This window comes from Panthera pardus, unplaced genomic scaffold (assembly GCF_024362965.1).
Source record: "Panthera pardus isolate Hobbes unplaced genomic scaffold, ASM2436296v1 HiC_scaffold_7, whole genome shotgun sequence".
Classification (NCBI taxonomy): Eukaryota; Metazoa; Chordata; class Mammalia; order Carnivora; family Felidae; genus Panthera; species Panthera pardus.
Genome location: NW_026527002.1, coordinates 66,480,075 through 66,504,802, shown reverse-complemented (window position 1 = coordinate 66,504,802; position 24,728 = coordinate 66,480,075). Strand labels below are relative to the sequence as shown.

Sequence of the window (24,728 nt, the reverse complement as noted above, 5' to 3'; positions counted from 1 at the left end):
ACATTATTCCATTTAAACCTTCTGACAACTGGCAAAGTAGACAACATTTTTATTCCCATTCTATAGCTGAGGAAACCAAGACGATGTTTGCTAACTTGTGTTACAAAGCCAGGATGTGCACCAAGGTGCTATGACACCAAATCGTATCCTCTGCTATTTAATGTGTCCAAGAGTCCCTTTTTTGTGGAAGAAAAGAAACAAGCTATTTATAACACTGAATAAATGTGTCTTTTTTTGAAATGTTCAAGAGAAGCTCCATTGTCACTGCCGTGGCCCAGGCATTGTAACATGTTTTTGGCTTCCATCTAAGGGATGACCTTGGGTAGCATAAGGATTATTACAGTGTAGCATAGCATAGCATAGTGTAAAAGCTGAGTGAAATAGGATTTGGGACAGACAGATCGGCATTTGACACTCGGCTCTGTCATTTGCTAGCTGTGCTCCCTTGGGTGAGTTACGGCCTTCCAACTCACTGTCCTGAGATGTTACCCACAGACTTGCTTTGAAAAATGAATGAAATAACACGTATAGAGTGTTCAACCTAGTGCCTGGTAAATAGTAAACTCTTAAAAAATTATAGTTGCTACCTTCAACACTATTTCATGGATGGAAACACATAATTTGACAGGAAACATCTTCTCCCCCATAGAAAACACCCAGAGAAAATCCAGATTCCCACAGAGGGAAAGATGCAAAGAAAATTGAAGCAGAGAATATGAAATTGATTCTGCCCTAGGCACAGAAGTCATTGGTTATTATCACGAAGAGCCTTGCCCCCACTTCCCCGCCCTGCTCGAGTGGTCACAGAGCATTTTTTCTGATATCACACAGGCAGCAGGAAGAAAGTGTTTACTGACATATTCTGCTAAATGCCACTCCTCATTCCATATCTCTCCACACACAGGGTTCCCAGTTTTATTTTAATTATTGACATTCAACCAAGCACCAAGGAGAGGTCTTAAGCTAATAATAGCCTCCAAATGTAATTTTCAATCAGAGCTAGAAAAAAAATGGACAGCTTGAGAGACTATCTGTTAACCTAATGACATCTATGGATGGAAGAAAATGATAAGGAAAGGTCCTGAAAAGACTGGATTGGTTGTACTGAGTGTGTTATTTATGGACTTCAAACTTCACCGAGCTCAGAGAGTGGATGCCCTGGGAGGGGTGGGGTCCTTTAGGTCAGACATGCCTTCTTCACCAATAATGATTGCTTATTAAAGCACAACTCTTGGGCCACCTGGGTGGCTCAGTGGGTTAATGGTCAGACTCTTGATTTCAGTTCAGGTCATGATCTCACGGTCGTGAGATCGAGCCCCACGTCAGGCTCTGTGCCGAGCCTGGAGCTTGTTTGGGATTCCCTCCCTCCCTCTTTCTCTGTCCCTCCCCCACCCCACTTGCACTCTTTTTCTCAAAATAAATAAACATTTTTTTTTTTAAACCACGACTTTCACTGGTATGAGATAAAGCATTTTCATACTTTAATGGTGGGGATGTGTGTGGCAAAGTCCTTTAGGGAGAGGAACACACACATGTATACATACATGTATATGCACACATATATGCATGCATACATGTAATGTCCATGTAAGTGTGTGTATGTTACCTTAAATAATCATACTCTAGAAATGCCATTTGTGGGCAGATAAATTAAGAAAATAATTCAAAACTCAGAAAAAGCTTAATATGCAAAGCACAGTCATTATTCTGTTGGATGTTCAAACTGTCCTATTTGTCACAAGGATACGTCCCAGGCTCATCTTGTGTTCTATCTGTCCTAGACCTGGAGTCAGCCAAAGATACCTGGTTCTGTCAGTAGAGATGGGTATTTAGAAACCAGGATCCAATTGCTAGAAGTCTTCTTACTACTCGGTGATTTCATTTCTAGGTCCTTTGCAGAACTAGAAAAAATATTTTTAAATACGTAAGTCCATAGTGATACCAGGGGGAAAAGATGCAAGGGGGAAAAAAAATCTCATTTTTTGGTTTTTCTTGAACCGATCCTTGATTCTAAAATGTGGTAATTGATGAAGAGAATTAAACATTTATCCTGTCTTTTTTTTTTTCTCGAAGAGGTGGTGACTATAATTTATTTCCATTTGTTGAGAGAAAGCTCTTCTTAACAGATGAATTCTTTTTTTATGAATATAATTTATTGTCAAATTGGCTTACATACAACACCCAGCGCTCATCCCAACAAGTGCCCTCCTCAGAATTCTTACTAATAAATGGAAAAAGAATGATAGAATTAGACACATAGAAAGATGATAGGGATATATTGATAGATGGCTGGCTGGGTGGGTGGATACCTAGATAACTAGATGACAGACAGATAGGTAAATAGAGATGGATGGATGGATGGATGAAAGGAAGGAAGGAAAGAAAGAAGGAATGGGTAAAGAAGGAAGGAAGGATTAGAGAAATCATTGTGCAACACTAATGAAATAATCAAGATCACCATTGGGTGAAAGGTGGTGGCAGGACAGTAATTTCCCACAGTACTAAAGTGTCACCCACTGGTTACTTGCTAATTGCAAAGAGGAAAATGTACCTTTACAATGAAGAGATCTCATGGTTACCAACGTGACCAAGTGAGCAAACGCAGCATCACCACTAGTGAGGCCATCTGAGGGCATGTGCCTCCTGGCATGATTCAATATGAAATAAACAGCATCAGGTCTTAAGTATTACCAAAAATGTTTAACCTGAACCTGATAATGCCATTATACCTAACTTCTAGTTCATAAGAAATGTAGGGTCAGAGAATAAGATAAGCTTCATCATGAGAAAACAACGGGGCAAGTCAGGCCTATTTTCATCAAATAGGTAATGTCACGGGGACAAAAATGGTGGGAGACTGTTCTAAGGCAAAATAGACCAAAGCAACACATGAATTATGACTGGATCTGTTTTGAAAAAAGAAAGAGCTATAAAATGCATTTTGAGGGTAACAGGGTATCCTCCTTATAGCTGGAAAAATGAATACGGTATGGATATCAGATTAGGTAATCATTATTAACTTCTTATATGTGATGATGGCACCGTGGTTATGGACAAGAATGACCATATTCTTAGGCGATGCATGCTGAAGTATTCAGGAATGGTTAAAAAGAAAACCACAGGCCCATAGGTTAAGACCCATGTCAACAAATCAAGACTTAATATGTCCCTCACTATAGTCCCCTCCCCAACCCAGGAATTTAACCTTCAATCAGCTAATATGGAATTTCAATCTGGAAATTTATTGATAGACCCCCTTTGGTTCCTCTTAGGAGGGCACCTTGCCCAAATAATGCATTTCCTGCTAATCAATTCCTTTCTTTATGCCCTCTCTTTGCCTTTAAAAACCTTCCTTTTAAGTTGGGGGAGTTCCCCTACTTGTTAGATGGACGCGACCCTATTCATGAATTGTTTAATAAAGCCAATTAGATCGTTATATTTATCTGTTTGAGTATCTTTTTTAACAAGGTATAGTGTTGGAATGTCTACAATTTACTCTCAAATGGTTCAGCCAATAAGTACATGTGTGTGCGGAGAGGAGAGAAGGCGAGACTATATACTCACATATATAGACAAAATCGGTACAGCAAAGTATTAACAAGTGTTGAATCTAGGTGGTGGATATATGGTCGATCACTGTCCTATTCTTTCAACGTTTCCACATGCTTAACTTTTTTTAAATGAATAAATGCTGAAGAAAAACACAAAGATTCAACTACTTTGAGCACTTCTATTTTGAGAATACAGAGTTGATAATAACACTGATAATACAATGTAGGGGAATGCTCAATAGGACATCAAGCCCCCCACAAAGACACTATTTTTAATATGGAATGATCACTACTATGTAATATTGACGAAAATCCACACAAATTGGGAATAACCAAGCCATTGGCAATAGCTTTCTTTGGGTTGTGTGCATGTGGGTACTATTTCTTCCCTTCTACATTCTTGTGTCTTTTAAATTTCCTATAAATGCATATTACCTACTCTGTCTTAAAATAATCTTCACATGAAAATATCCACTCTGTTCCTAGAGAATCTGAATTGGTTACATACTATTTAGATGATCTGTGTGTCTACCACCTCCTCGGCTAAGCTGTGAACTTCTGGATGCCAGGAATTTGTCTTATTCATTGTTGAACCTTTACCGTCTAGTGAATGAGCGTGTGGCTATCGTAGCTACTGACAATTGTTTTCACGCTAAACTAGAAACACAGAAACCTCCCTTTTAATTTTTTTCAATATACGAAATTTATTGTCAAATTGGTTTCCATACAACACCCAGTGCTCATCCCAACAGGTGCCCTCCTCAATGCCCATCACCCACTCTCCCCTGCCTCCCACCCCCCATCAACCCTCAGTTTGTTCTTAGTTTTTAAGAGTCTCTTATGTTTTGGCTCCCTCCCTCTCTAACCTCTTTTTTTTTTTTTTTCCTTCCCCTCCCCCATGGTCTTCTGTTAAGTTTCTCAGGATCCACATAAGAGTGAAAACATATGGTATCTGTCTTTATGTGGATCCTTTTAGTTTTAGTTGTCGGTGTTCTTGAGACTTAGCTGGGCTATTTAGCAGTCAATTTACAGGATTAACCTGTAAAAGAAACTTCTTGATCTTCATCTTCTAAAGAAGTGATTTCTTCAAAGGTTGCTTTTAGTAGGATAACACATAAAATGCAACAGTACAATGTGTCTCATGAAGCACCTGTTCAATACACATTCCCCTCGTCCCAAGGGCACCCATTCTTTGGAAATCCCACCTGGAGATGTTCTTCTTACTATAAGGACAGCCAAATTCCACACTAGGAGCTTTGTGATCCAAATGTCTAAATTACACTGCCTGAGTGTACAGATAAGCAGCTTTAAAAATAAGCCTGGCAGGTGGCAGGGGCTGTAAGCAAATCCCTGCTGGGCAGCTGGTGACTGGAATGGAACGGTGACCTCCTGACTGCTGCCTTCAGGAAGGGGGGGGGGGTGGGGGAGTTCGGAAGCAGAGGGTGTCCATGCTAGAAAGGCACCTTGCAGGCACCCAGTTCAACCCACTCCTTTTACAGACGTGGGAACTGAGACTCGGAGACAGAAGGACCTCAGGACGTGGTGGACCCCAACAGAGGTTTTCCATTTCGCCACTTTACTCCCAGCTGGTCCAGCTCCCTGCCACACAGGGAGGGGGCTACTGGTTTAGCTTCCTCAGTGTGGTTACTGGTTCCTTTAGGGAGAGAGAGGATGAGGGGCAGCTGGGTTATACCCGGGATTGCGGGCTTCCGGGTGGGTGGGGATGAAGTCAATTCTCATTTTCCCTTTAGGATGTATAAGGACAAAACCAAATTAAAAATTAAAAATAAAAGGCTTACCATTCCCTGTGGAAAGTAAAGGAAGAGATTTCCCTCTCCTTTTTCTAAGAGCATCACTGTAGAAACTAATTGTAAGCCCTTTCACCTCTCTTTGAAGTGGATATAAATCCTCTTAAATATTAGATAGGCTCTTTGTCTTTAACACCCAGGAACTGCCTTTCCCGAAGACCTGGGAGCCATCTCTTTGAAAATTACACATCAAGGGGCACAGCACCCCTCCCACCCAGTTTCTGTGGGTGCCCGTCTCCAAGTTGCCTGTTTGAGGCTGATTCCCTAGTTTTGGGCCCCCCTCAATATCCTCCCTTATCCGGTCACATAGGATGCCCCACTTCAGTTACTCCGCCTGCCAACAACCTCCAAACAGAGCAAACCTGAAGCCTTCTCTTTTTTCCATCAGAAAGCTTCCCTACTCCCCTGTCTCGGAATCTCCATCAAACCTGGATGATGGTAGCTGACTCTTGTCATAGCAAAGCTCTAAATAAAGAGCCTGTTCTCATTCAGTAGGTCTTCGTTTCTTCTCACGGTTCTAAACACTTAATGTATATGGACTCATTTATCTGCTAAAACCCCATGAGATACGTACATATTATGAATCCCCACTTTAGAGATATGGAAGCTGAGGCACAGAGAGATTAAGTAAGTTGCCTCATGTCACACAGCTAGTTAGGAGAGGACAGGATTCACACCTAAGCTGTCTGTTTTTACAATCTTTGGTCTTAACCACTGCATAATACTTAATGCAGTCTAGAAAAACAGACTCTCACAACCTAAACACCCCTTCATCCATTCTCTGTATGTCCTCAAACAACCTATCTGTATCCTCTGAACCTCCCACCATTAAAGCCTTCCTCTCTTTTCCCTTGTTTCTTTGGCACATTATCCTCTGGTTTCTACAGTGACACTTAGCCTTACAAGTAATGTGTGCTGATGTATTTATTCTCCAAGAGGATTTGTTGAACACTTTCTATGTGCTCAGTACGCTGAATAAAAAGAGAAGGAAATCATATAATCTCTTTGATTGTTGGGTCAGTGTTGTAATTGTTTCTGAATTGATTGATTCGTTCAGTAAAAATTTACTGAGCATGTACTATGCGCCAGAAACCACGTTAGACCCTAAAACTTCTGAAAAGGAACAAAAAGAGAAAGCACAGTCTCTGGACTCAGGTTGCTCCCAGCAGAGGAACCGAGACACATACAGACAATTGCAAATCTGTGTGACCAGAGCTCTGGAAGCATGAAGGCGGGCAAGCCTGTTCCCAGCCAGGGTACCGTGGAGGCTTCCCAGAGGGGGGGTGACTGCTCAAAGGAGTCTCAAAATACGTAAGGAGGAGGAGTTTTCCCCGAGAAGAAGGGAGCCAAGGCATTCCAGGCAGAAGCACCAGCTGACACAAGAGCAAGGGTATGGGACCGAACAGGGAGCGGCTGGGGAACGAGGGTAGCTGAGGGTGGCTGGCGCAGTTTGAGGGTAGGAGTGAAGGTGGAATTATGAAGGCTTCCAGAGTCTACACATGCTGTCTCCACTAGCTTATCCCCACTCGCTCCACACTGCGTGCTAACCTGTGTCAGTCCTCACCATTCTGCCAACACCACCTTTTATTTATATATTTGAGAGAGAGAGAGAGCAAGCAGGGGAAAGGTGGGACGGGGGGGACAGAGGATCTGAGGCAGGTTCTGCAATGGCAGCAGCAAGCCCGATGCGGGGCTCAAACTCATGAACCCTGAGATCATGACCTGAGCCAAAGTCAGACACTCGACCAACTAAGCCACCCAGGCGACCCGGGTCTTGCTTTTTAAATATTGAGATATAATTCCCATGCCATACAGTTCACCCTTTTGCAGTGCACAATAAAGTAGATCTTAGTATAATCACAAAGCTGTACAGCCATCAGCACTAATTCCAGAACATTTTTATCACCCCCCAAAAGAAATCTGTGCCGGTTAGCAGCCACTCTGCATTCCCCTTCCCTTCAGCCCCTGGCAACCACCAATCTACTTTCTATGGGTTACCTATTCTGGACATTTCCTATAAATGGAATCATATTGTATGTGGTTTTTCGGGACTGCCTTCTTTCACTGAGCATGTTTTCCAGGTCCATCCATGTTGGAGGCTGTATCAGCACTTTCTTTCTTTTTATGGCCGAATTATGTTCCATTGTATGGCTGTATCACCTTTTGTTTATCCATTTATGAGTTGAGGGACCTTTGGACATTTCCACTCTTGGGCTATTGTGAATAGTGCTGCTATGAGCCTTTACAACGGTCCCTTTCAAAAGGTCGCCATGACCTCCAGGTTGCTAAATCCAATGGACAACTCTCTGCTTTTTATATGACCATTCAAGGGCATCTGACACAGTAACCCAACTGTCCTTCTCCAAAGAGTCTCTTCTCCGGGTTTATGTTTCAGGTACATTTTTATCATTGTCTTCCTACATTTCTGCCTACTTCTTCTCCTTCTCCAATTGTGACCCTCTCCCACTCACTGTCCATATAAACAGTGAGGATGTGTGTTTCCTTTGCCATTCAGATCCTCTCACCTCCCTGACCATTCTGTGGCTTCCCATTGCTCTGAGAATAAAACCCAAACTTTTCAATATGGCGCCGTGGTCTGCATGATCCGGCTCTGGTCTCCCCTCTGCTGCACCCTCACTCCTCCCCATGCTCTGCTCATGGCGGGGTCAGGGGAGGGAGGAGGGTTGGTTTGTTTTATTTTAGTTTCTCCCTCTCACCAAACTTATTCTCACCTCAGGGCCTCTGCCTGTGGTGTCTACTTGGTAACACATTTCCTTCTGTGTTTTTCTGACGGAAAACTACTACTTTTCCTTCTTCAGACCTCAACCTAAAAGTTTCACAGTCACGGAAAGGCCTCCAACCACCATAGGGAGTGCAAATACCTGCAGTGGATATGCTTTAATTCAGCATGTTGTTTCCTCCCCAGTCCTTGTTAAGTATCTGCTTTCTTGGTGTGCCTGTGAGTGACTGCATTTGTGTGTGTCAGTCTTTGATGCTGGACTGTAAGCTCCATGCTGGCAGAGGCTATGTCTGTTATTACTCATATTTTATTCCCAGGGCCTATCACTTCATAGATGCTCAATAAATATGTGTTGCATGAAATGAAAGAAGTAAGTGACACAGAAACTAACAGAGAGTCAACTAGGGTCAAATGAAATAACAGAAGGGATCTGAACATACTTGGCAAACTCTAAAGGGCTATAAAAATGGAATAAATGACTGCCATTATGTAATCATGCATACATAATTACTGTCAATTATTTTATAGAAGCAGCAATTATGTCAAAACACACGAATTTGGATTTGGGGACTTGGCAATCCCATTTCCCAAACTCACACCGCACTCTGGCAACTCTGACTGGTGGGCAGGTAGCCTTCCATGTGGGGAGACTTGGTGCCTCCATGTTGCACCCCTCCTGGTTCCTCTACTTGAAGTAGTTATCTACCCTCTTCTTCATCAAGAAAGTACCTGCCATCATCCTTTGTTCTTGAAAAACTGATGCTCTGCTTGACCCTCGACATCCTCAAAGAGAATCAGGTTCCCTTCCTCCTCTCTTTTCCTTCCCTGGGTCATACACGCTTTGACTACGTCATGCACGATGGGGTTGTTAACGCATCCGTCCCTCTCGCTAGACTCTGAGCTGGTTGAACACAGTGGCCATGCTTCCTCTATTTCTGAATTCACCCATTCATCAACCAATTCATTGACTGAACATCTGTAATGTGCTAAGCCATGGGGCCTGGAACAGAGTACAGAAGCGGCCATGCAATAAACCCTCAACGTGTACTTGGCCAGAGGGGGAAGAATGAGCCTGCCTACAGCCTCATTCTCTTGACCCAACCTCACCAATCAGAGGCGGTTCAACTGAGAATGGCAGGAAGAGAAAACCTCCTCCAAAACACAGTAAGACTAGATGCCACAGAGTAAGGCCAGCACCAGCCATTTACTGAGTCAGGTGCAAAGGGAATCCTTGCCTCATCCTCACTGGGCCGCTAGAGCAGCGAGAGAAAACCAAGTGTGGCCACAAGGGATACAACCCAGGTGTGCTTTCGCCACTAGGTACAGGAGAGGAGGGGAGAATGTGTTCTCTCCAGGAGGAGAAGGCAGCACAGAAAGGGGCCACCAATGCAGTCCCTTTTCTCAAGTGGGTCATCCACTCTCCCTTTCGGAAGACCAAGAAGGCTGCAAGAACTCCCTTCACAATATTTGTGAATGGGCTGAGCCCCTGCACCATGTACAGTCCAGACTGGGCTGGCAACGCAGGGAAAGGGGAAATGGCTCTCCCTGCTGCTACCCTCTCAAGGTAATTTTAAAAGTCTGGATCACTCTTAAAATGGAGTCTCTGCATTTAAGGGTGAAGGGATGAGGTCATTCCATTAAAACTGTATATTAGTCAAGACTTCATGCATAATTTCAAGAAATGTTGGGGAAAAAAATAATGCCAGGGGCATACATTCAAGCCAAGAAGTTAGAAAACCACCCTCACATAGCTATTAAATCAAGTATGCTGAAATACAGAAGCTTAATGCATTTATAAAATTTTCAAAATTCTTGCTTCTCAGCGGAACCTTTGCCCTAAAGCACTCTGTGCCACTTTAAGGCACTCCAATTGAAGTTTACAAAATGACTCACTTAAAGAGCATGGTGTCCCCTGTCTGCCTCCCAACCCCCTCTCCTACAGCTGCCACTTACTGTGAGTTCTTTGCTTTTAGCAAAAGGCCACCAGCCCCGCACACGCTTTTGCTGGAATATGGAGATCTTGCTCTCCTCGCTTGCATTTTCAAACTTGGCGAGATCGCAGGCTTTGGCAGTCTTGGCGGCTTGGGGGAAGCTATTGAGGTTCATTTCCAGGGAGCCTGTGAAGAGATGCCCTTAACAGTTACAGAAGGGCTTTAGAATCCATCACCACCAATTATTCACCCACCCGTTCGTTCATTCATTCATTCATCCATCCATCCATTCACTCACTGGTCATTCAACTAGTACACATGGGGTCACTAGCATGTGCTAGGTTTTGGGAATACAAATATGACCAAGACATGTACCAAATGTAGCAGGTAGTAGACAGGGGCAGAGCTACAGTATATAACTTTCAAGCTTCAGTGTCAGGTGTCATCGCTGCTGGGTGTCTTATCTACTCCGAGTATGTGGGGATTACGTGCCTATCCTCTGAGCTCTCCTCTGCCTTAATGTGGATCCACCTATAAGAACCTCCTCCCCCAGCTCACTTTCCTCTGAGTCCCACTAACCCCCTCCAGGTGGGGGACCAAGTCTTATCATCTCTGTAGCTACTCTCCAAGACTTAGTGGGCTCCCTCAAAGTATTTGCGATGAGTGAATATTACAGAGGGGAAGATAATGACATGAGAGTATTTTCTCTCTCTCTCTTAAATAACCTTTCCCTAGTACAGAAATAATATTTGTTAATTATAAGCATTTAGAGCATACACATAAGCAAAAAATTAATAGAAAAATGTTTCATAAAATGCCATCCCCCCAAAGTTGACCGCTGCTCGTTAGTTCTTATCCTATGACAGTCATTGTTTCTTTGCCTGTCCCTGATTACCTCTGTCTCTGATACATATAAAAATATATTTTACAGAAAGGGGATTTTTTTCTACACTCTTTGTTCACTTAGTGCATCCTGTATAACTTCCAACTCACTAAATGAATATTTTTAATGGCTGCAGGATTATCACTTTTTGGGTGCTTATTATGTATGAGTTTTTAAATTATATTATCACATGTACAGCTCCAAACACACTCTGAGGTATGTAATATTACTATCTCCATTTTACAACTGCAGAAAACTGAGGTACAGAGGGGACTAGTAACTAGCTCAAAATTTAACAGGCTTCTTAGTGGTAGAGCAAAGATGATTTTAAGTCTGATTGAAATGTATCTTCTGGGACACCTGGGTGGCTCAGGCAGTTAAACTTCCGACTTCGGCTCAGGTCATGATCTCACGGTTTGTGAGTTCAAGCCCCACATCGGGCTCTGTGCTGACAGCTCAGGGCCTGGAACCTGCCTCAGATGCTGTGTCTCCCTCTCTCGCTCCCCCTCCTCCACTTGCGCTAAATAAATAAATAAATAAATAATCTTCCACCATAAGGATGCCCTGTAACTTATTCAGCCAATCCCCTACGAATGGCTATTTGGAGTGTTTCTAAATTTTTTGCTATCATAAATTGCACCGAAATTATCCTTGTAGCTAAATCAGACCGAACTCTCCCCAAACTGGGACAAAACCCTTAATATTAATACGAGCTTTACGAAGTCACTGGCTTACCCAGAAAGTCATCTGAGGACAGTGTTTCAAAATCCCAAACCTGAAGCACCAACACGGCTGGTGTCTTACACTCCATCTTCTCTAAGGAAAAGATGTTCTCCCTCTTCGTAATGACCATTTGCTTCTCAGCTGGGAGGTACTGAAATGGAAACAGGAAGCGCCAGTTGAAGTTCCCCTCGCCAGTCAAGGAGTTGTAATGCACGTCTGTCTCCTGCTTGTCATCTTCCAAACCCTTTATCCACCTGAGTGAACACAGAAAAAGAATTACACACTCTGAGTCCATTATTCAGGCATCAGTATAATCAAGAGTGATTTAGCTAGTTTAATGTGGCCACAGCTCATAGTTTTCAAATTATGATATAGTTAGATTCAGATGGAAGTTTCCATCGAATCTGAAAGAGACAAATAGGAGTCAAAGGGTCTGAAACAGAAACAAGATTCTCATTCTAAGCTAGATTTGGGAAATGTCTTCAATTGCTCTGGGATAGCCTTGAAGCCCCATGCAATAAAGAAGGAAAACTCAGGGGCACCTGGGTGGCTCAGCCAGTTAAGCTGACTCTTGGTTTCAGCTCAGGTCATGATCTCATGGTTCATGAGTTCAAGCCCCACATTGGGCTCTGTGCTGACAGGGTGGAGTCTGCTTGAGATTCTCTCTCTCTCTCTCTCTCTCTCTCTCTCTCAAAACAAATAAACATTAAAAAAAAAAAGAGGAAAGGGGCGCCTGGGTGGCTCAGTCGGTTAAGCGTCCGACTTCGGCTCAGGTCATGATCTCACGGTCGGTGAGTTCGAGCCCCGCGTCGGGCTTTGTGCTGACAGCTCAGAGCCTGGAGCTTGTTTCAGATTCCGTGTCTCCCTCTCTCTCAGACACTCCCCCGTTCATGCTCTCTCTGTCTCAAAAATAAATAAACGTTTAAAAAAAAAAAAAAAAAAGAGGGAAAACTCAGGAAATGTGAAGGGAAAGTGTAATCTGAGTTTCCTCTCCCTCTGGGCACTCTTAGTGAGGGTACCACCTCTGCACCCATTGCCCTGGGGCCTCTCTAATTGGTCTGGTTTAGACCCCTGGTGTCAGCCCTATGATTGGCCCCCTCCTCTCTGGTTCTGGGCGTCAAAAACCCAGAGGTCTGGATCAATGTGGCACGGAGGGTAGAAGCCTGTCTGCACCCACCTGAATTCTAATCCTGGCTGTGCCATTACTACCCGGAAAGCCATGGATAAGTTACCCAACCCTTCTGTGACTCTATTTCATTTGGAAAGTAGCAGCAATGACAGCACCTAGTTCATAGGGTTGCTCTGAAGAATTATATGAGGTAATAGCTGTAAAGTGCTTTGTGTCCTCCAAATTATATAATGTTATTTCCTCTGAGTGTCATCTGCTCTCCCTCCTCAGTTAAGAGTAAGCTGCGATTAATACATTTTCCCCTAGTGCTTTATCCATGGTGAATTACCGGGCAAATAGGTGCTTTTAATTCAAACTAATTGATAATTCCAAACCATTTGCTTTCTGAAAGCAGACATCCCTTCCCCACAAGTCAGGGAAAGATAAAGAACTTCCACATCCCAGAGGAGTGGTACCACTCAGAGTATGGATGCAATTATTTAGGTAAAGATTGTGCTCCCTCAGCCAATCTATATGTGGTATCCATTATGAGCCAAGGAGTGTGCTAGCTGTTAGAGGAGTGATGGGAGCACACAGAGATGGCCTTTGCCTTCATAGAGCTGTAGCCATAGAGGGAAGGGGACAGAGGGATGGAGGGGGTGGCAGAAGTCACCACTGAGAGATGTGCATATAACAAGGGAAAGAAGTTCAGCATCACTAAAGAGCAGAAAACAAGATGGGGCTGTAGAGATAGGAGGGGCTAGTCGTACAGGATACTTTAGGACATATTAGGGATCTAAATCTTTATCCAGAGAAAATAGAATGTCATCAAAGAGCCTAAAGTATAGGGTTGACTTGATCAGATTATGCTTTGAAAAGATAACCCATGGTTCAACACAGAGAACATATTATCAGAGTCAAGAGTGAATACGGAGAGACCAAGCCACATGGTATTGGTACTTCGGTGGCCCCAGCAAGAAATGATGGAGGGAAATGGTTGTGGTGTGGTGAAGATGGGGAGAATGGACAGTGCTGGTGACTATTTGTAAAGCAAAATGGACAAGATTCAATGGCATACTAGAAATGGAGTCAACAAAGAAAAACGTTTCTTGTTTGGAGAAGGCAAAGAGATACCAAAACGAGGTGAGATGAGTTCACTACTTCTGAGATGGGTTTTATCTAAGGGGACATGTTTGAATCACTTTACCATCTCATTTCCCTCCATGATTAAGGGCTTAAAGGAAGCCTACCAAGGTGTTTGTGTCATAGCCAATATGAGAGAGAGTGAGAGAGAGAGAGGGAGGGAGGGAGGGAGGGAGGGAGAGGGGGAAAATGTGGTTTCCTGAGTTCTAGGTTGGCATCTTTCCTTTTGGTAGAACTAGCGAAGAGTAAGGTGTGACTTTTAGCTTCTGTATTAGTCTTACAATGTCCTTAACACTGAATCTCTCATCATTTGTGCCACATCTCTCTACTTGTTTCAGGTGTAAAGGTATTTTGAATGTCACTCAAAAAGCTTAGGTATCCAACATTTAACTGAAAAGAGATGTTTATATAAGATTTCCTCACAAAATATTTTTATAAGATAATAATTCTTAGCAAAGTGACCAAAGAATATTTGACAAAGGAAGTGACCTTATCTAAGAAGGTGAGTAAGATGAACTCCTTCTATGGGAGGTGGGAGGAGTATCTTCCAGGAGGCATAGGTTCAGTTAGGGGTTAAAGGAGGAAGGAGGGGAAGAAAAGGGGGCATGGAGTTTGTTGATGACCTTACCCTTTAACATAAATATCACTTGACTTTTGTCCTGTGAAGATATTCTCATCCTCTAAAATGACATCTTCAGTGTTCCAGATGGTTACCCTCAATTCATACCTGGGATAAGGGAAGGCAGCATTAGGCTGAAGACCTTGAAAGCTGAACCAGCTGGTGTCTATGGGATTCTGGAATTCCTGTGAGTCTATAGGCTTCCTCAACATTACCAAGTTCAAAAATATCAACACTTAAGGTCTTGGTTCCATCAAAACCAAGTGTCCCAGCTTGAATCACCAAGGACATGAAGTTCTCTGAGCAGAAATTCCTTCCATTAGCTGATGTTTTTCAGAATGTTGCAGAATATTGAAGCTCCGTAGCCCCTACGTAAAACAGGGGCCACCATTTTAATCATCACCACTGTTACCATTACTATCACTTGCCCCTGCTGTAAATGGCCAGATGGGAATGAGATGTGATTATCAGGTGCCAACTGATCAATGTAACCGATGTTACAATGCAAGAATCAATGTAATTGATCAAATGTCATGGTCTTTTAGTCTGCCACCATGGTCTCTTCCCCTGAATGTAGGGCTGCAGATGACTTACCCTTTCGGTTGCCTTGGCGAGATGTCAACTGGAGGTCCAGGTTGAGGCATATCTTTGGGAAACATGTCCACCCACATCTGCAGGCGGCCCTTTTTAAGAAAAGATCTCCTTTAACTCTGGTGGGGATACTGCATGGGCAACTGACTTCATGGTTTTAACATATCCCTTTACTAGAAATGGATATTAGCTATATATCATATCATATCTTATCATGTCATATGGATATTATTCATATTATATATGTTTAGAATATTTGTTGACAAAGACAGAACTTACATTTCTATTAAGAATTAGAGCATGTGTTAAGAAGAAGGTAAAGGATAAGCTAACCCTTATTGAGCACCTACAATGTGGTAGACACAGTGCTGTGTATTTGATAAACATTACATCAATTCTCCCAATATCCTCAGTGGGTAGATATTATTCCTACTTGGCAGATGAGAACACATCGTGCCCATACTTACACAGACAATATGTAGCAGAGTCTGGATTCAACCTTTGTCTGTTGACTCCAGAGACTCTGCTTTTTCTATAAACTCCTAAGGACTAAAAAGATAATACTATCTGTCAGAAGGATCATGCTTCATTGTTTCCAATGTGCCTTAACATCATTATCTCCATTACTGCTTACCCTGCCACATGCCCGTGTGACACATTAAAACAAAACAACTAAGACTCAGGGAAGTCAAATGATATGAATCCTGTGGCTAACTGGTGGCAGAATAAGGCCTCCCATCCCTTGCTTTGGACTCCATGCGTCAGAATTTACCCTGTTGCAAGGGATCCGAGAGCCCATGTGTGGAGAAGGTGCAGTGGATTCAATGCTCAGTTCTGTTGTATACATTCTAAGTACTCCATCAGCTCAGGCAAGAAGGTGAGTGACCAATAAGGACTGGGATGGTCAGGGGAGATTTTATAAGAAAAAAGGAAGGGAAAGAAGGGAAAGAAAGAAGGGAAGTTAGGAAGGAAGGAAGGAAGGAAGGAAGGAAGGAAGGAAGGAAGGGAAGGAAGGAAGGAAGGAAGGAAAGAAAGAAAGAGAATAAAGGAAAGAAAGAAGGAAGGAAGGAAGGAAGGAAGGAAGGAAGAAGGAGGGAGAGAGGGAGGGAAGGAAGGAAAGAAGGAAGGAAGGAAAGGAAGGAAGGAAGGAAGGAAGGAAGGAAGGAAGGAAGGAGGAGGGGGAGAGGGAAGGAAGGAAGGGGAAGGAAGGATGGAAGGAAGGAAGGAAGGAAGAAAGGAGGAGGAGAGGGAAGGAAGGAAGGAAGGGGAAGGAAGGAAGGAAGGAAGGAAGGAAGGAAGGAAGGAAGGAAAGAAAGAAAGAAAAAAAGAAAGAAAGAAAGAAAGAATAAAGGAAAGAAAGAAGGAAGGAAGGAAGGAAGAAGGAGGGAGAGAGGGAGGGAAGGAAGGAAAGAAGGAAGGAAGGAAGGAAAGGAAAGAAAGGAAGGAAGGAAGGAAGGAAGGAAGGAAGGAAGGAAGGAAGGAAGGAATGAAGAAGGAGGGAGAGAGGGAGGGAAGGAAGGAAAGAAGGAAGAAAGGAAGGGAAGGAAGAAAGGAAGGCAGGCTTCCAACAGAGCAGGGAGGATTTGTAGGATTTAGGTGAAGGAGAGGCTTTGGCTAGAAAAGACAAGAGCTTTCCTGGGGAAGGGACAATGTCAGCAAAGAGCATTTGGGAAGAGAAGGACCAATTAACGAAGGATTACAATCCTAAAGAGATATCAACATTCACTTGTAACCAAAAAGCCACATAGGAAAATGAAAGATACCAGTAACCAAAAGATTTTAAATATCTGGTAGTAAATTTCAGGAAACAATCATAGGCTTCCACATGTGATAAGAGCTTATCTTTTCAAGGCACTCTCCCACACGTGCTGTCACTAGTGCTACACCCCAACACCACTGAAATAGCAGTGTGGGTGTTCCTGCTCCATTAGAGTCAAGCCTGTATGTTTTGACCAAGTGACACGGTGAGTGAGTCCAGGGCTGGGACAGGACTATAACTCAAACTGCCTGGGTAAAACCCCAGCTCTACTACTTAGCTGCCGATTAACCTTGAGCAAGTTACTTAAACTCTCTGAACCTCAATGTCTTCATCTTAAAAGTAAGGATCATAATAAGTACATCATGAGGCTGCTTAAGGAGTAAGAGTAAGGTGGTCCACATGCCCCTACTTGTCTAGGAAAATCCTGGTGGTGTCCCTGGTGGCCTCTTTCACTCTGAAAATGGTCATCATTTGGATAAACAATTCTATGGTCATCCTAATTAGGTGAGATTTTATGTAAAGGGCTTAGTACATAAGTACATATTAATTATGTACCTATGATTAATATGTACATATTAAGAAGGCTCTTAATAAAGTTGATCTTCTCTTCCCTTCTCACTCATAACCCAGATCTCTGGTTATTTTTTCCACACACTTCCTCTTGCCAGTTCTTCAAAACAAGTCACCAGCTATTGCTTCTCTGGGAAAACTAGTGAACTGTGAAGTTACCGATAGATTCTGGACAAGGTCTTGGGTGTATCAGACGGGTTTTGGCTTCTCAAATATCAGCGTTCTTTCCAGAGTTTGATAATCAAATCCATTAAAAAAGCAAAAAGCACTAAAATCCAACTCTGGCTTTAGGGCAGAACTTCTCACCCTCAACATTATTGACATTTTGGGCTGAATAATTCTTTGTTGCAGAAGGCCGTCCGTGCACCATGGGATGTCTAGTCGCATCTCTGACCTCTACCCACTAGATGCCAATAGTACCCCCACCCACATGAGACAACCAAAAATATTTCCAGACATTGCTAAATGTTTAGGGCAGGGAGGCAAAATTGTCCCTGGTTGAGAACCATTATTCTAGGGCACATAAGATTAACTTTTAGGGATGAAGCCCTATCCCTTGGGGATGAACACTCCAGTTGGGGCCAGAACTGCCTTGGCCACTACCTGCTCCATTCCTGGCTTATCCTTGTGGTACAGCGGCCGAGTTTCTATGTGCTCAGGAACCAGCCTACACCCAACCTCTGGTATATCCTCCCAAGAATGTAAAACGCTGAGGGCCAGGTGCTCGTAAGACTCCACCGTCTCATCTGCATGGAAGAAAAAGAAATAAAGACAGTTGTCAGCCATAAGTGCTTGCAATGGAACAGTGATGGGCTGTCGGGTGCACTTTTAAACTCTTCCTTAAAGGTTAAATAAATATATTGAGGCACAGGGAGAGAGCAAACGAGCAAAAGAGAACAAGGACAAAAAGAGAATGGAAAGAGGTAGGGGTGGAGTGAAGGGAAGGGAAGGGAAAGAGACAGGAGGTTTAGAGAATGGGAAGTGAGATGGGTTGAGAAGACCAGAGAGCAGTCAAGGTCTCAGAGTCCGGGGCTCCATTTGCCCCTTGAATCAGATTTCTCTAGAGTCTATGAACTACAAGCTTGGCTTCAAGACACTGGAAAGGGTATATTTCCTGGAGATTTAAGATTGTTTGCTAATGCCATAGTGTGAGAGGGCCTGGTGAATCAGGGTGACCCTGTACAAGGCGGTGAAATCACACAATATGTGTGCATGGAGGTCTTGTCTTTCCTCATTGTTGCTCCTTTCTAGCAACACACCTGCTCATAGGAAAGGTTCTCTGCTCTGTCGTCTTATCAAAGAAGGCAATACGTAATAAAAACTACTGGTAGAAAAGGTACTTGCAAAAATAACACAAAAATTGTTGGAAAAAAATCAAATTGTTTTGGTAAAGTTCAGAATGGCCTAACTTGACATCTGGAAGTTGAGCTTGGTTTTAGAAAAAGGCCACACACACAGGCAGATCTCATAACAGCAATAATTACAATCAGTAAAAGTTGATGGGAATGAACACATAATCAATGAACTAAATCTTTTGTCATAAAGTTTAATCAGCCGAGTACAGATTTGATGAACATCCTTTCAGATTTCTGGCAGGCAAAAACATGGTTTCATCGTGAAATGTAGAATATGGACCAAGGAACGAAATTGGCTTTAATAGAGTATATTGTGAAAAAATATTTTTCTCAACAAAAATTCATTAATATGTTATTAACACACTATTCAAATGTCAAGTACTCTGCCTGCAAAAACTTTCCAGAAGTTTCTGAAGTCAAAATAACAAGGTGAAAAGAAATGTTGGCATCAAAGTGGTGGGATCAACATAACAGTGTGAAAAGATCCGGAAATACGTCCTTAATTGGGTTCTCTGCATCGGACGCTCTGAACCTAGGTTTTGCAGGTATGTAGCCTGGCACCTATGGATTTGCATCAAATGGACTGGAACGGCATTACAAGAATTGTTCTGCGTCGTTAAAGTAAACGTGGCTTTTCTTTTCTCGTCCAAAATTTAAGAAAGCCTCCCTGGGATCTTCCTGGTATGTCCCACTATGTTATACGGAAAATCTGCTTCTTGGTAGCGAAATAAGAGAGTTGCTGGTATAATATGTGTGAGGGTAATTTGGATCGTGTCCAATGATTTACCTTATATAATATTTATTTTGAGGTTACTGCCTAACCTTCCAACGCAACACTCCTATTTAGGTGATACGTGCTATAAAAATATCAGAAGTGTGCAAAAATATGTATGAGGAAGTTCATGGTAGCATTGCCCCCCCCCAAAAAAAATGGACACAATGTAAATAAAGGACACAGCCTTAAAAGGGAATATTATAAATAATAGTTCAAGGAACGAAGGAGAATTGTCATAACACCAGCATGCAGCATGCTTATTTCTGAATTTGAGGGTTAGGAGTGATTTTCTACCACGAGCATGAATTACTTTACAATAGATGACTGCAGTCCCCAGCCAGAAATACCACCGGAGCAGGCTTTTTAAAAGAAAAGCAACATCAGCAGGCTACACCGTGGGAGTTACCAGTGTCCTCCTCCGTGAAGACTGTTTTTCCAGAAAAGACCTGGTTTCCTATCTGTATTTTCCCAGGGCGAAAGTAGGGTCCATCCAGTTTATTGTCTTTGCAGAGCTTCGTGAGGATCTCGGTGGGTTTGGAGGTGTCTCTCCAGGCATTGTATCCTTCTCTGAAAAGAGGAGGAAGGATGGATAGGGTGAGGCCTGCCTTCCCCTGGGAGGATACCCTCAAGGTATCCAGTAAAAGGACTACCGAAGTAGGATCCGTGGTTTCCTTCCGATTTCTTGCTGCTCCATACACTTGGGGCTAATGTGTTTTGTTTTGTTTTCTCTCTTTGGTGGTCAATACCTCAGCATCTGCATGCTTGTATGAAAGGCAGGACTTCTGAGTAGCTTGACATAAAAGTCCACTAAGGTAGTTCTTGATTTTGGTTTTGTTTTTGTTTTTGTTTTAGCAATGTACCTTAAAAAAATTGAGGGGAAATTCACATAACATAAAATTGACCAACTCAGTGGCATCAGTACATTCATAATGTTGTGCAACCACTGTCCAGTTTCAAAAACTTTTCATCACCCCAAAAGAACACCTGTACCCACTAAGTGGTTGCTCCTTAATCCCTGCCTCTCCTCAGCCATTGGCAGCCAGCCATCTGTTCTCTGTCCCTATGGGTTTCTTGGCATGCAGTTCTGCTTTCGTCCTGTCCCTTGCAGAAGTGCCATTTGACTACTTCTTCTAAGAGGAAAGCCTAGCTCATCCCTTCAATTTCTTTGCTCCTTTCTCCCCCTCTTCCCCCACCAAAATCCTAGTGGAGGCTCATGTCACAGGTAGCGAGTCGATGTGCTGTTTCTCTAATCAGGGATTTTCCTGGTGGTTAGTTTCTCAATCTTCCCAACCCCTTCTTCCCTTAAACACCAGCTGTTTGGTTAAAAAATATTAACTCACAATGAAATGCTCCCTATGAGCCATGACCAAGACGAGCTTGACTTCTCTGCTCATTGGGACACAGGATCCATCAGAATGAAACTTAAGTATTTAAATAAATCAAAACATAACTATAAAGCAGTTTTCCTACATTGTGCCAGAGGCATAAGGATCCTGAAAACTTCATCCAAGCCATGCCCAGAGCCATACATACAGGCCTCCCCAGAAACAGGTGCTCTTGTTTGTTTTTGTTTGGGGGTGCTCTTGGGGGGGCTCTCATCTATTTGTGGTAAGTTTATTTCTTCTGAGAAAGAGAGCACAGGCATGAGTGGGGAAGGGGCAGAGAGAGGGAGAGAAAGAATCCTAAGCAGGCTCCATGCTGCCAGCACAGAGCCCCATGTGGAGCTCCAACCCACAAATCCTGAGCTCATGACCTGAGCCGAAATCAAGAGTTAGATGCTCAACTGAATGAGCCACCCAGGCGCCCCTATTTTTAAAAATGTACTGAACGAAGGTTGTAACTCCCTTGACTAAACTACCCTGCTCTCTGTTAGTTCTGCCATCAGGAAATTCTTCTGAACAGAAAAGACACCACACTGGCCTGTGGCTTCCTCCCCTGACTTCAGAGCGAGAAGAGCCAACCATTCTCTGAACGGCACCTTCTCAGGTACTTTGGATGTGTAAACACCCCGGGGCAGGGGCGGGGGTGTGTGTGTTATACATTCACCCAAGTCCCCAAAACTCACCTGGATTTCTAGGCTATCAAAATAATGATTTCAAAAAATACTTAATGACACTAAATTAGTGTCACTAATGCTCACAAGAGTAGGTGACAACAAGCAGCTTACAAAATGACACGGATAGATAGTATGAGGCCAACTTTGGGGGAAAATGGCATAGGAAAAATCCTGAAAGGAAATACTGCAGACTTTTTTTTATATAAGTTATGTCTGGGTGGAATCGTTTGAGCATAACTTTGTACTTTTCTGTATTTCCTCGATTTTCTGCAATGAGTACATGTTATTTTACATTCAAGAAAACTATTTCTAAAATTACGCCACGGAAATCTAATGAATGTTTTTATATTTTCCTGGCTGACATTCGTAAGATTTTTATTTTTTCTGGAGATAACAGATAAAACACACTTAAAGAAATATAGAGCTGATAGCTTATACTTTGAAATGAAGCAGAATTCAAAATCATCGTAAAGAGTGAGAGCTGGGTCCACTCCTCCCTCTTTGTAAGGCAGGGATAGCACCTCACGGGCTTGAGAGAACTGAATGAGGTGTAGTGTCTGCCATCTCCTAAAACTCAGGAGAGTTCATTATAATTAACTGGGATTTGGGTATTTGTATTCTGCTAATAATTCTCCTAACATCAGCCTTCGCCAGGGAAGTCTGCCCACTGGGCCCGGCCAATTGAGTGAACGTGTATAATTTAGCTCTTGACTCTTGAAGACCCTGCCCTGGGTTCTAAATCAGCACTGCCTCCCCAGCCCCAACCCTGGAGTTCAGTGAACGATTTCCCCAACCAGCCCTGCTGACATGGAACCCCTCTGGCACATTCCAGCTGGCCTTCCCAGAGCAGGCCGGTGTGAGGCACGGCTGCTGAACGCCAGCAGTGCCCCCCCCACGCCCCCACCTCCCAGCTCCCCGCAGGAAGAACCTACATCTCGTACTGGCTCTGCAAGCCACAGATGGCTCGATGTCTGCTGTAGAAGCGGTTCTCCAGGTCGATCCGGGTCTCGCCAATGAGGTCATCTGTCCCGATCATGTCATGGTCGTAGATGAGGATGGAGAGCAGGGACTCCTTTGGGAACGTGGCCTGGATCTCAAATGACCTGTGGTCCAAGTAAAGGCATTAGGAGTCAACAGCATCTGGCAACACAGGGAGCATCTGCCAGCTCTGCTTTTAGCTAGCCTGTGGTTCATAAGAACTCGCTCAACACTCAGCAACTCAACGAATACTTAGCAGGTATTTATTTGGTTTAGCGTTTCATTGAGATTCGATCAATTTCCAATTCTGTGGTCAGTTTCCAGTAGCCCATAGTCTCCCCTTCCATGGGCTGCACCCTGCAATCATCCAGGGTGACGGCAAGATGGGTGTGAGAAATCTGGAGTGTTTGCTCTTGAACAGAACGGGCTTCCAATGGTTTTTTTTCTTTTTTTTTTTTTAAAGTAGGCTCCATGCCCAGCGGGGAGCCCATCGTGGGGCTTGAACTCACAAACCTGAGATCAAGACCCGAATGGAGATCAAGAGTTAGAAGTTCAAACGACTGAGCCACCCAGGTGTCCCCTAACTTCTAACTCTGGATTTGAATCTGCAACTTCTCAGGTTTAAAACTTTGGGAAAGTTATTTCATCCCTCTCAGCCTCCTTACGTGTAAGTGGGGATCAATATGTCTTCTTTGCAATATAGCATGGTCGTTACATGTGATATTGTTCACACAAACCACACATTTAGCGTCCAGGTATTCAACTGGTCCCCAATCATTGCCATTCCCTTTCCCCTTCATTGTTCCTTTGTCAGGGAACGTCAGCTGAGTTTGTTTTAAATGAAAACCCCTCTGAAGATGGAAAATCCCAAAAACAGAATTGCAGGACTACAAAGCCATCTCTGGAAAATTCTGAGCCCCTCGACAACAGAGACCTACCTGCCTCCTTCAGCTGCACTGCTGAAGCCCTTGCTTTTCCTGCAGAGAGCACACAATTGAATGTTCCTCTGAACTGGAAGGGATCTCAGGGATCAGCATATCCAACCTCTTCACTTAACAGATAAGGAAATTGACACCCAGAGAACATAAGTGACTTGCCTGCACCTGACCATTAATCAGGTCAAACTAGGATCAGTGCCAGCTCCCTGACCCCTAGCTCTAAGCTCATTCCCTGATGCCACACCAATGCAAGGTGCTGAAAGGAAAAACAGTGCTGTGGGGTCTCCTGGGACAATGTGTTATCCATGCTGCTGAGCATTAGAGGAGATAATTAAGAAATACGTTTTGAGTGGATTTGGCGAAGTGTCTTCTTGAAAGCACAGTCAAGGACGCACCAGTGTTCTCCAGCTGTTTCTAACTCTGGTTGCCCTGGGACAGGTAGGGTGGGCTGGTCTGTGAGCGAGGGGCCAAGAGGAGAAGGGGAGGAAGGGAGAACGGAAGGCCCCGTTACTTCCTTCCACGTCCGCAGGCCTGTCTGGGCTGCTGCCTTGCGGTCAGACCCACTTAGCCCTGGCTTTCACCCTCCACTGTGGCAGCCACTGCAATCCTAGCACAGCCCTGAGCCAATTAACCCTCTCCCAAGAGAAAGAAGCAAAAACACCACAGCTCCACTGACTGTAACAGACTCGGCAGGTCTAGAGATAGGGCTGTGCGGGGAAGAAACCCACATGTCTTCCACTGGAAGGCACAGCATTGCCTGGGGCTCCAAGATGTCGATTCCCAACTATACTTGATATTCTGGACGTGTCTCACAGGGAAGTCTCCAGCCACTATCTCTGGGGCTGGCTGTCACACAGCTGCTACCAGCAAGGAAGACTTGTTAAGTGCTTAACTACCCTGGCAACCATGACAGAAGACCCAGTTGCTTTGGTCCGTCTTCCCAAGTGGAGTGTTCATAGATTAACCTCTCCTGACTTTTCACTGGAGTGTCATTAAAAGAGCTACCCAAAATAGCTCACCATGGTTGGACTTCCAGTCACTGGGGGAAAAGCTAGGCTTATATCAACTTGTGTGTCAATGAGATACTACCTCTAAATATAACGGCGGTTGAGAAATGAGGAGGCCTTGGGACACCTGGCTGGCTCAGTCAGAGGAGCATGCGACTCTTGATCTCAGGGTTGTGAGTTTGAGACCCACGTT

At 43.6% G+C, this 24,728-nt stretch overlaps 1 protein-coding gene across 2 annotated transcripts in view; it reads right to left on the bottom strand.

Moving 5' to 3' along the window:
• FER1L6 (fer-1 like family member 6) overlaps nucleotides 1–24,728 on the bottom strand; it is a 164,489-nt gene that overhangs the window by 6,958 nt on the left and 132,803 nt on the right. For both annotated transcript variants that reach the window (XM_019459903.2, XM_053896193.1), the window contains exons 33-39: nucleotides 22,545–22,715; nucleotides 19,963–20,123; nucleotides 18,030–18,172; nucleotides 15,101–15,189; nucleotides 14,516–14,614; nucleotides 11,649–11,890; nucleotides 10,053–10,216 (exon numbers count right to left, since the gene is read on the bottom strand). In XM_019459903.2, the coding sequence (XP_019315448.2) occupies nucleotides 10,053–10,216; nucleotides 11,649–11,890; nucleotides 14,516–14,614; nucleotides 15,101–15,189; nucleotides 18,030–18,172; nucleotides 19,963–20,123; nucleotides 22,545–22,715 (1,069 nt within the window). The remainder of the gene's footprint in view (nucleotides 1–10,052; nucleotides 10,217–11,648; nucleotides 11,891–14,515; nucleotides 14,615–15,100; nucleotides 15,190–18,029; nucleotides 18,173–19,962; nucleotides 20,124–22,544; nucleotides 22,716–24,728) is intronic.